This window comes from Puma concolor, chromosome B3 (genome assembly GCF_028749965.1).
Source record: "Puma concolor isolate L17-30 chromosome B3, mPumCon1.1.hap2, whole genome shotgun sequence".
NCBI lineage: Eukaryota > Metazoa > Chordata > Mammalia > Carnivora > Felidae > Puma > Puma concolor.
In genome coordinates, this window is record NC_141672.1 from 145,373,984 (window position 1) to 145,385,590 (window position 11,607).

Consider the following 11,607-nt stretch of genomic DNA (forward strand, 5'->3'; position numbering starts at 1 on the left):
CAATCCAGTTCCTAATGCCTCCATTAAAAATAAATTGTGTGTGTGGGGGGGGCGACTGGGTGGCTCAGTCGGTTAAGCCACCAACTTCAGCTCAGGTCATGATCTCACGGTTCATGAGTTCGACCCCCACATCGGTCTCTGTGCTGACTGCTCAGAGCCTGGAGCCTGCCTCGGAGTCTGTGTCTGTAGGGAGACAGAGAGAGAGAGAGTTCGAGCCCAGCCTTGGGTGAGCACAAGCCCTGCTTCTCTCTCTCTCCCTCTCCCTCTCTGCCCCTCGCTCACTTGTGCCCTCTCTCTTTTTCTCTCTCTTAAAAAACAAAAAAGAATTGTGGTAAACCTAATGCCTTTTTAACAAACTATTACTAAACATTCCAACATGGCACGCATGCCATCAGTCTTCGAGGAAAATAACAAAATCAAACACAAATTTAAAGATACAGTTTAGCACTTCCCTCCCCCTGCCCCCCAGTTGTAACGTTGATTATGATCCAAACAGCCCCTGCCATGTCCACCTGTGGGATCAGAGCCAGCTGCCAGCTGTTTGTCTAAGTCCTTGTTCCGCAGCTGCGCCCAGGAGTCAGGTTCAGCGGCCTCCCCTATAAGCAGTGCTCGTCTTTCGGCAGTGAGGGACTTTGTGACCTCTGCTGACAGACCCCTCTTTTTATTTTTAAGATGTTTTATTTATTTTTGAGTGAGAGAGCATGAGCAGGGAGGGGCAGAGAGAGAAGGGGACAGAGGATCTGAAGTGGGATCTGCATTGACAGTGAGAAGTCCGACACGGGGCTCAAACTCACGAACCATGAGATCACCACCAGAGCCGAAGTCAGATCTCGACTGACCGAGCTGCGCTGGTGCCCCCAGACTGTCCTTTTAATAACCATTCCAAGTGGTAAAAAATGCTGGGGGCGCCTGGGTAGCTCAGTCGGTTAACGGTCCAACTCTGGATTCCGGCTCAGGTCAGGATCCCAGGGTCGTGGGATTGAGCCCCTCGTTGGGCTCTGCACTGGGCATGGAGCCTGCTTGAGACCCTCTCTCTACTTGTACACGTGCTCATGCACTCTCTCTCTTTCTCTCGCTCTCAAAAAAAAATTTGTTTTGAAATGCCATTCGTTTTTCTTTCCTTCTCCGTTTTTGATTGCCTTTTTAAAAACACAGCATTTTCTGATGGCCTGATTGTGAAATCCATGGACACTGGCCCGCGCTTTCTTGGCTGTTCTGTGACATTCCATCCTTTTGACCCAGCTCAGCCTGCCACCTCCTTGTGGGACGGCTGACCTCTTTCCCAGACCCACCCCCTGCCGCTCCTCTCGCCGGCGTTCCCCAGACTTCCAGCCCAGCTCCTGTTTCCCCCTCCACCTGTCCCAGGTGATCTTGTCCACTGTCGCGGCTCCACGGCCCCCTCTCTGCCAGTGGCTCCAAATCCTCATCTCTGGCCCTAAAATCTGCTCCAGGCAGAGGCAGAGGTTTGTAGAGGCCGCAGCCTTCCTGAGCACCGCTGGCCTCCCCAGACTTGACACCGCCCCGTGGAGCTCAGAGCCTCTCGCTTTCTCCACCCTGATGTGTGGTGGGACATGCGACCTATCTCCCAAGCCACATGCCTGCTATCGCCTCACAGGCCACGCCAGGAGATGCCTGAAGGCCCAGTGGCCTGGAACACAACCGGAGAACCCACTTTCCTTTGCCTCTCCATGCTCTGGCCTTTATCCTTTTTAATTGTTACTTATTTATTTATTTTTTGGGGGGGGGGCAGGCAGAGGATCCGAAGCCGGCTCTGCACTGACGCCATAGACTCTGATGTGGGGCTCGAACTCAGGAAACTTGAGATCATGACCTGAGCCAAAGCTGGACACTTAACCAACTGAATCACCCAGGCGCCCCTCTGTGCTCTGACCTTTAACGCCTGTGACGACTCTGGTCCCGATCCCCTCGCTGCACAATCCTGCTCTAGGCTTTCAGTTCCTTCCCTGTTCCTCAGCCTCTGTCTGCAGAGACCAAGGATCACTGAGTTCTTCTCCCATTCCCCCAGGGAAAAGAACTCGGCCCGTGTTCTGGTCAGAGAGGCCACTTTGCCCCTCGTGGCCCAGCCCTCCCTCCTTACTCGTGGACACGGCCACCAGACTCCTCGTGCTGTGTGCCTCACGTCCTCCCAGCTCTGTCCTGTGAGCACAGGGAAAGGCCAAGGGTGGTGATGAGGGACGCAGAGGACTGACCCTGTCCTGCATGTGGTCTTGTGTTAGGAAGGCTAACAGTAGGGGTGTCTGGCTGGCTCAGTCAGCAGAGCATGTGACTCTTGATCTCAAGGTTGTAAGTTCAAGCCACACTATGCGTGGAAATTACTAAAAGGTGGGGGGGGCACCTGGGTGGCCAGTCAGTTAAGTGTCCAACTCTTGATGTTGGCCCAGGTCATGATCTCACTGTCATGGGATAGAGCCCCATGTCGGTCTCCATGCTAAGCATGGAACCTGCTTGGGAGTCTCTCTCTCCCTCTCTCCCTCTGCCCCTCCCTCTCTCTAAAATAAACTTAATAATAAAAAAAAAAAAAAAAAAGAAGGCTAATAGTAGTTTCTGGATCCCAATAATGGAGACCTGCTCTACCTTTAACCTGGGGAAGCCCCCAACCACCTCTCTTCATCTGGGCTCTGTAACAAACGTCACTCTTCCAACTGAATCCTAGCCATAACCCTCCTTGCAAGCCCCTCACCCATCCCCCAGCGGGCTCACCTCGGCTTTTGCTGATGGCAAGACTAAACACAACAACCGCTGGCCTTCTGTGTGGCGTGAACTACACAGGCTCGGCCCTGGGGAGCCCCTGGGAATCCAGCCTCTTCCCTCTCTCCCTCTGAAGTTCACACAGGATGCTGTTTTTCCACTGGCCCTCAGCACCACACGGAGAGGCAGACTTTGGGCAGCCATTAGGGACAAAGGCACTGCTATCCTAACCTCATACCATGCAGGCGACTAGTTTCTGGGGTTGGGATCCACCTAAGGAAACTTTACTCCAGAGGCTCTAACGCTGGGCACATCACACTGAAGGGTCACGAAAGCTTCAGTCCCATACTCTGATGATCCAAAACTCTTACACCGAAGACAACGGTAAGCATCACTTCAGTAACGTCTGCTGAGGCTGAGCACCAACCATGACCACACAGGGCACTAGTGCCACCATGTCTTGAACGACCCACAAGTCCGTGGGGACCTGGTCCACCCCCTGGGTTGGGGGAGGGGATGAAGGAAGGTTGTGCCCAGAGGCAGCATCACAAAGCAAGAGGCTCTGGGGCCGGGGCTTTGCCTCCTTAGCATCCATGACTTATGAAGACCCCAGAGCCCGGATGTTCTTTTGGGTCACTTGTAAGAACCTGCCCACCATCACACTGGCGGGGGCAGTCCTGGCATGTCCTCACAACGTGGCTTCTTTTAGGGACAGAGAGAAGGGTGTGGCTCCAAGTGAAGTCAGACACATCTCCCTACCATGAGTCTGCAACCTAGCAAAACTAGCATTGAGGTGGACCAGGAAGCCTTCCCTCCACACCCGCACCCACGTGTGCGAGACACTCCTGAGTAGCATGTGCGTTGCCCCTACTTTGGCTCACGTCTCCCTGGAATGGTTCCCAAGGCCAATGGGGCCGTCCAGCTATGGAAGCACCACTTTGCCTTCTTCCCAGTCCCGATCCGTCCTGTGACCCCACATCCTCTACAGGTCAACAAAACAGTCAGGGCCTGTGTCCTCGGGGGCTCTGAATACTGCCTTCGCTCTCCCGCACGTCTGGCTGCCTACAGAATCCGAACTATCCCGTTGTGGGGAAGGATAGCATCTTCAGTAAACAGGGCTGGGAAAACTGGACAATCACACACAAAGAAGTAAAATCGGACCCCAATTTTATGCCACCCACCAAAATTAACTCAAAATAGATTAAAGACTTACATGTAAGACATGAAACTGTAAAATTCCTAGAAAAAAATAAGGGACCAAAAAAAATAGAAATAAGAAAAAGAAGAAAAGGAAAAGAAGGGACAAAGGTCCTCGATGTTTGTCTTGGCAACAACTTTTTGGATGTGACAGCAGAAGCACAAGCAACAGGAGCAAAAATAAGCAAGTGGGACAACATCAAACTGAAAATAACATCCACACAGCAAAAGAAACGATCAACAAAATGAAAAGGCAGCCTATGCGATAGGAGGAAATATGTGCAAGCTGTCTACACGATAGTTGGTATCCAAAATATGTAAGGAACTCATACAAGTCAAAAGCAAAAATCCACAATAATCTGATGAAAAATGGACAGACGACATGAGTAAACATTTTTCTAGACATTCCTTTTTTTTAACTTTTTTTTTTGAATGTTTATTTATTTTTGAGAGAGAGACAGAGTGTGAGCAGGGAAGGGCCAGAGAGAGAGAGGGAGACACAGAATCCGAAGCAGGCTCCAGGCCCCAAGCTGTCAGCACAGAGCCTCACATGGGCTCGAACCCATGAACCTTGAGATCGTGACCTGAGCTGAAATCGGACGCTTAACCGACTAAGCCAGCCAGGCGCCCTGTTTTTCTAAAGAAGACATGAAGATGGCCAACAGGTGCATGAAAAGATGCTCAACATCACTCATATCAGAAAAACCCAAATCAGAACCACAATGAGAAGCACCTCACACCTGTCAGAATGGCGGGATCAGAAAAACAATCAGAAAAAATGGCGGGATCTTGTTCACTGTTGGTGGGAATATAAACTGGTACCGCCATTATGGAAAATAGTACGGAAGGGCTTCAAAAAATTAAAAATAGAACTACCATATGCTCTAGCAATCCCACTTCTTAGGAAGTGAAATCAGGATCTCAAAGAGGTATCTCTACTCCTATGTTCACTGCAGCACTATTCCCAATAGGCAGGACATAGAAACAACCAAAATGTCGACCAACGAATGAATGGATAAAGAGGATACACAATGGAATATTATTCAGCCATAAAAAGAAGGAAATGCTGCCATTTCCAACAACATGGATGGACATTGAGGCCATTAAGCTAAAGGAGATGAGTCGGCAGAGAAATATAGCAGAGAGCAAGCGTATGATCTCACTTACGTGCGGAATCTAGAAAAGCTGAGTTCACAGAAACAGAGCTTGGAACGGTGGTTGCCAGGGGCCGGTGAGTGGGGGAAACGGGGAGATGGCAGCCAAACAAACTTCCGGGGGTAAGACCAGTGAGTTGCGGTATCTGATTTGCCGCGTGGTGACCGTGGTCGACGACACCGCGCCGCGTGCTTCATGTTCCCACCGCGCACCAGAGACGGGTGATTACGGGAGGTGAAGGACCTTACTGAAGGCAAGCGACCTGGTCGTGGTCACCATCTCCCAGCGTATGCGCGCATCGCGTCATACGAGCCTCCGTCTCACAGTCGCACAAGGTCACCTGTCAGTTGCATCTCAGCGAAGCGGGGGGAGTATGGAAAGCGCGTGCCGCTGCTACAGGGAGCTGGGGCCTGGGGGGTGTCTGACACGCAGCCTGGCTAAAGCAGACACTGAATGAGTAAACGCCCAGCAAAGTTCCCGGCAGGGGAAGCGCTTGAAGGCGGTAACGGCTCGGGCCACAAAGGTCATGGGCTTTGGGGTCGATGCCGGTCTCAGGATGCAACCTTGACCTCATCTCTCAGTGTCTCTGAGCCAGCTTCTTCATCTGTAAGTGGAGGGTACTTGTTGTGTGGATTAAATAAAATACTCCTGCTGTGGTGCCCCGCTGTCACAGCTGAGTGCCACCTCGTAGGCAGGGATCTTCTCAAAGCCACCTCGTCTCTACCGTCTGCTGGCCGTGTGTCCCACCAGCATCTCGGGAGCATGGCAGCCCAGCGTGAGCACAGCTGCCTGCCCGCCACTCTGGCAGAAGTGGTAAGTCGGCATGTCCCGCATTCTGAGGGCTCCATTACTGCCAAGTCTCAACTCCCCTGGGCACCGGGCACCCCCCCCCCCCCCGCCATGCCCTAGCTCCACGTCCCCAAACAGCCTCGCCTTCCGCAGTGGACACCACGGTTGCTTCTGACCGCGCCCGGCCTTCTCCCATGCAAGTCCCATCTGAGGCCCTGGCGGGCTGCCCTTCCTCCTGACGGCCACCCGCCCTTCCCCACCCAACTGCACCTGCACCGTGGCCACTGCCTGTCACACCCTCACGAGGGCCACCGCGCGCATAACATCCATAAAGCACAGCACGATGCCTACTCCCTTTAGCACCCAAACCAGAGACCAGGAGCTCATCCCTGACATCACCCGGTGTGATTTTTTTTTTAATGTTTTATTTCATTTTATTTTTGAGAGAGAGAGCACAAGCGGGGAAGGGGCAGAAGGAGGGAGATAGGGGATCCGAAGCGGGCTCTGTGCCTGACATCAGTGAGCAGAACGTGGGGCTCGAACTCACCAACAGTGAGATCACGACCTGAACTGGAGTCGGACGCTCAAGCAACTGAGCCACCCAGGCGCCCCATCACCCAATGTGATTAATGCCCAATTAATGCTGATTCTGGTTCTACCAATTCAATCTCTTGATAACACTCCCCACACCCACCCTTCTCCCTTCTCTAAGTTCACTGCCTTCTGGATTCAGAAAGTTCTGTCCCTGCTATGTCCTAGCGGTGCAGCCTTGGGAAAATCACCTCTCTGGGCCTTACGTTCATGAGCCCATGAGATGGGCTTACTACCAGTTCCTATGTCATAAAATTAGCATTTAGAGGAAATAACATAAGGTATGTAAAATGCTTACCATAGCACATGGCTCCAAGTAAGTCCCCAGTACAGGTCACCTGTTGTCATTATTGTGGTGGTGGCTGCTATTATCATTATCTGGACCTCGGCCTCTCTCACCTGGGCGAGGTTAGGAGTCCTGCACCTGGTCACTCACAAAGGGTGAGGACCAGGGTCAGCCATCTGGTGGAGCCACCTGCAGCCACAGTAGGATCATTCTGTCCCTTGAAAAGCTAGGAGAAGGCATGAACGCAGGACAGCCTCATACCCAGGCACAGACCTTGGCTGTGAGGCTGCCTGTCCTCACAGCGAGAGCCTCCAAGGGGCCTAGGGAGAGGTGTAGGACTCTAGGGATGGAGGGTTCCTTGGAGAGGATCTAATTCAATTCCCTGATTTTAGGACAGCAAAATTGACTTTCTGCAAACATAAAGGACTTGCCGTGGCCAATTTCACTTAACAAGGGGTGATCTGTGTCCAGCCCTGGGGCTGGATGCTGGATATGTAGCCAGGCAGATAAAGAGTTGGATCAGACCCAGTTTTCCACTAAACCATCTCACCTACAGACCCCAGATCAGCTGGCTAAAAATAACACGTTTCTGTGTGCTACCTAAAGGGAGAAAACCAGAATTCTGTATTACCAATAAATCATGCTGACAACTTCTGTCAACCGGAAGCTGGAGATTGAAACACCAAATTGGACTTTTACACAAGTAAGAAGACTGGAAAACATTGAGAATAAATCTTAATGGGGACGAATTCTTCCATGCCAGCATTTCCCCCTTAGACACACACACACACACACACACACACACACACACACACACACTGGTCTGGGCACTCTGCACCAGAGCAGGAGTTTGCAACACACCCCCAGAGCTGACACTTGCTTTCCTCCTCAGCGTCCGGACTCTTCCAGTTTCTTAACAAAACCTTTAGAATTTGGGGAGAAAGGAACGGTAACACTAAATTGTCATTTTATAAATGATGAAATGGAAGCTTAGAGAAAGCAGGAAGTCGCAGCCTATAAAGAATACGGTAGCTAGACATCTTCTACTCTCTGCCATAGAGCTGCGGTCAAAACAACAACAAAAAGACTTTGGCTTAAATCTTAGATAGGGGGTGTGTCCCTGTGCATTAATTAGAAAAGTCCCCCACAAAAATGGTTTTTAACCTTCTATGGGACCTGAGCGCCTCCGGGAATCTACAGAAAGCTGTGAATTCTTTCCCCCAAAGGGAGCCCAGAAGGGCACAAACAATTTTGCCTATAATTTCAGAAACTTGCTTTTAAGTGTTGGCCGTACGGTTATGCAAAATAATTCAAATCAGCTTTTACAGACATAGTCCAAACCTGAAAACTTTCTGTGGGAGGAGGGGGTTTGCAATAGTGAGTGAAAAACGATTACAATACCGTTTTTTTTCCCCTATTTGAAACAAAACACGAAATTATGATTTGTTGGGAGGCGCATGCAGATTAAAATTAAATGTATTTATCCTCCTGCTACCACAGCCAGATGATAACACTATTTAGGGTTCCAAAGTGTCCTACAAACGGGCCCCTGCACTAAAAATACCCTAAGGACACACTGCAAGCATCGCCAGCCTCTATCTGCACGAGTGGCTTTCACACCCTGTACCAACACCACATTCAGTAAAGGCGAGTCTACGCCACAGGAAGGCACAGGAAATATTCACACTGTTTACTGTCATTTACACACCTGCAATTGAAGATGATACCTCTTTCCCCTGAAGGAAAGATATTGCATTCACGTTGTGGCATTAAGTTACTGAGTTTCTAATGATACCTTTCACTTGAGAAAAATAACGATTATCCAAAAACTTGCCTGCTGATTTAAGGGTCCGTAGTTCTTCTTTTTTTACCTCTGAGGATTCCGGGGAAGGGCTAGAAAACTGCTCTGCCTTCGGTGGGGATGGGATTTCCCTCCGGGTGACCTCTGCGTGCCCGAAGGCCCTGTTTTACAGCGGGGACTCTGCAAGCCGGGTAACATGAGCTGACTCCCACTGCAAATAGCAACGCCTGCCGTGAGTGAGAGCCCAAATATAGACCTGCCTCGGCTGTCCTGCCACTTCTTACTGCTCAAGTGACACCGGGCGAGGTCACATGCTGTCCCCCCCCCCCCCCCCCAGCTTCTTCGTTTACTGTGAGGACTTGAGGCCTGTAGCCCCACCGAGCTGCTCAGGTGGTTGGTCACGTACAGAGCGCTGGGGGCACCACAGGCCCTACAGAGAAGGGGGGTTTCCGAGAGCCCTCCTATTGTGCACCCTCCTCGCGGGCTGAGGGTCTTTGTCCAAAATGTTTTGAACAAGCACAACTCTGACGGTAATCGAACGCAATTTCGTTTTTGTTCCCCTCTCGCCATTCCTTTACCATTTACTCATGGTGAGAATTATTCCCCTCTCCGGCTAAAAATCCAGCAGACCCAGAACTTTCTGCTCTCTCTTCGGTGACATTCAGTCCTAGGGTCGTTTGAAGGCACAGTCTTCATTGGGTAACTGAAGATATAGTCTGGAATATTGTTGGAAAAGTCAAACTTAGTTTAGCCAGTACCAGAATCCTCTCTCCTACCCACCCTGGGCCTCTTCAGCTGGAAGTCTGCCCCGGGAAAGGGGGAACAAGGGCTGCCTCTTCTCCCTGCACCTCCTCCCTGAGCTGCTGGTGGCACGCCAGGGCCGGAGGCGCCAACGTGATAAGACAGCTCCTAGCGGAGCTGATGCCACAGTGAGTGCTAATGTCAGGCTCTCTGGGCTGGCAGGTGCTTAGAGCTCTCTCTTGCACACTTGTGTGTATGTACACGCCTCTCTCTCCCATGCACCCCCTCCCTCCCTCATGGGGAGTTTTTGTACATCTCTGGAGTTTCCCATCACGGAGACCTTTCTCCTGAGTTCCCACAACCAGGCTGAAAACCCTTCTGTTCCGGGGGGTCCCTTGCATTCCCCTTCTGGGCCCCGGTGAGCCACCTCCAAGAGCTCTCAAATGAGGTCTCCTCACCCATGCAGTTGGCTCTCTTAGGCGGGATCTAGATGACTCCTTGTTGACACTGTCTTCATGCTGGCTCACATCTGGATCTTAGGGGGCAGGCCCATCCTTGGTCCCGGCAAACTCTGGGATGCAGAGGGACCCAGTGCAGCTACTTCCCCTGGCTCAACTCAGTTTGGGCAAGTATTAAAAAAATAACGTAGAGTGGCTGGGTGGTTCGGTTGGTCCAAGTCTTGATTTTAGCTCAGGTTGTGATCCCAGGGTCGGGGGATTGAGACATGCTCGGTGTGAAGCCTGCTTGGGATTCTCTCTCTCTCTCTTTCCCTCTGCCCCTCTCCCCCATGTGCACTCTCTCTCTTTCTCTCTCAAAAAAATAATAATGTAGATGTCTACTTTTTATGTGGAAAATATCCACAATATATCTGTAATTAGAAAAAAGAGTTTGTAAAATCTCATTGCAGTATATCATATATATATTATCCAGATTATATATATTTATAATAGAAATATACAAATATACTACATATAATCTATAAGTATATAAATATATGATATGTAACATGAATATAGCATATGTAGCATAATATAGAAATACATATGACATTATATATAATGATACACACAAAAAATAAGAGCAGTGTTTATCTCTTTTGAACTATTTTACTTTTTTCTTTATGTTTTTGATGGTACCTATTTTAATAACAATTATATATATAGTTAAAATATATATTTTTTTAATGTTTATTTTTGAGAGAGACAGAGAGAGCACAAGCAGGGGAGGAGCAGAGAGAGAGGGAGAATCCTGAGCAGGCTCCACACTGTCAGCATTGAGCTAGACGAGGGGCTGGAACTCAGAACCGTGAGATCATGACCTGAGCTGAAATCAAGAGTCCAACACAACCGACTGAGCCACCCGGTTCCCCCTGGAATCTTCATTTTTTATTAATAATATATGATATTTGGCTCAGAGAAAGGTAAATACTCCAAAAGAACCATAAAGTGAATATAAAGCAGGCATGTATCCTGGTAACAACAATTATTAGGTTTGTCCATATTTTTTTCTAAGAATATACAAACATCCTTCCCTCACACACACAAAAATAGAAATTACTCTTATAATTAGAAAGCCTGCTAGTGTCATTTTGACAAAGCAAATAAATTGGAAAGGCTACTCAAAAGGATAAAATAGCATAAAACAAATGCAGTGAAAAGACATATTGTAAAGAATATACAAGATATTAAAAGAGACTATTAAAGAATTATTGTTGTGATGAATCACTGAATTCTACTCCTGAAACCTACACTGCATGTTAACTAAAATTTAAATAAAAAAAAGAGTTGTAAGTAAATCGTATTAACTAAGATAATATACTTAAAAATGCTTTGAGGAAAAACAAATCCCTCCTCTCTCCAAGAAGAATTGGCAAGCCCAGCGGTTGTGAGTCTACCGGGGCAGTCAAGGTGAGGAGCTCGAACAGAGGCAACTTTAGACCTTAAAGCTACATTCCACACGGTTTTCTAGATACCCTGGATCATCTCCGTGGGGAGAGATGTCCTAACCATTGCTTCAGGCTGGCCCTGGTTCGTCGTTGTTTTCCTTTGGCCATAACAGCAAGTGCAAACCTAATTCCATGCTTTCCCAGCTCGCAACCTTCAAAGCTCTTTCTCCGGTTCCCGCATCTAGCCCGCAGGAGCCTTGTCTTGGCGAAGGGCTCCTCCTCGCGGCTTCGCGGCTTCCGGGGCATCTCCCCCGCCCCTCCCCAACCACCCCCTCTTCCTGGTGCACTCACGGGATGGAAGCTGACAGACGCTGTTCCTCCGTCTACACTGTGCGTTTCCTGGACAGAGAGACCAGGGCCGTCTTGTTGCCTGTTGCATGAGCTCCAGGTCAC

The 11,607-nt window shown here is 49.6% G+C and overlaps 1 protein-coding gene across 9 annotated transcripts in view; it reads right to left on the reverse strand.

Moving 5' to 3' along the window:
- The window catches only part of FSD2 (fibronectin type III and SPRY domain containing 2), an 85,049-nt gene that overhangs the window by 72,055 nt on the left and 1,387 nt on the right, over positions 1-11,607 (reverse strand). For 2 of the 9 annotated variants that reach the window (XM_086711671.1, XM_086711669.1), the window contains 4 exons: positions 11,506-11,553; positions 9,728-10,077; positions 9,107-9,244; positions 8,562-8,739 (listed from right to left, as the gene is read on the reverse strand). Coding sequence is in view for 4 of the 9 variants with exons in the window: in XM_086711675.1 (XP_086567801.1) it covers positions 6,740-6,749 (10 nt within the window). In the remaining 5 variants the exon portion in view is untranslated. Of the gene's footprint in view, positions 1-6,739; positions 7,869-8,561; positions 8,740-9,106; positions 9,245-9,727; positions 10,078-11,505; positions 11,554-11,607 lie in introns of those variants that run through there. The other 7 variants (XM_086711667.1, XM_086711668.1, XM_086711673.1 and 4 more) reach the window with 6 other exon arrangements.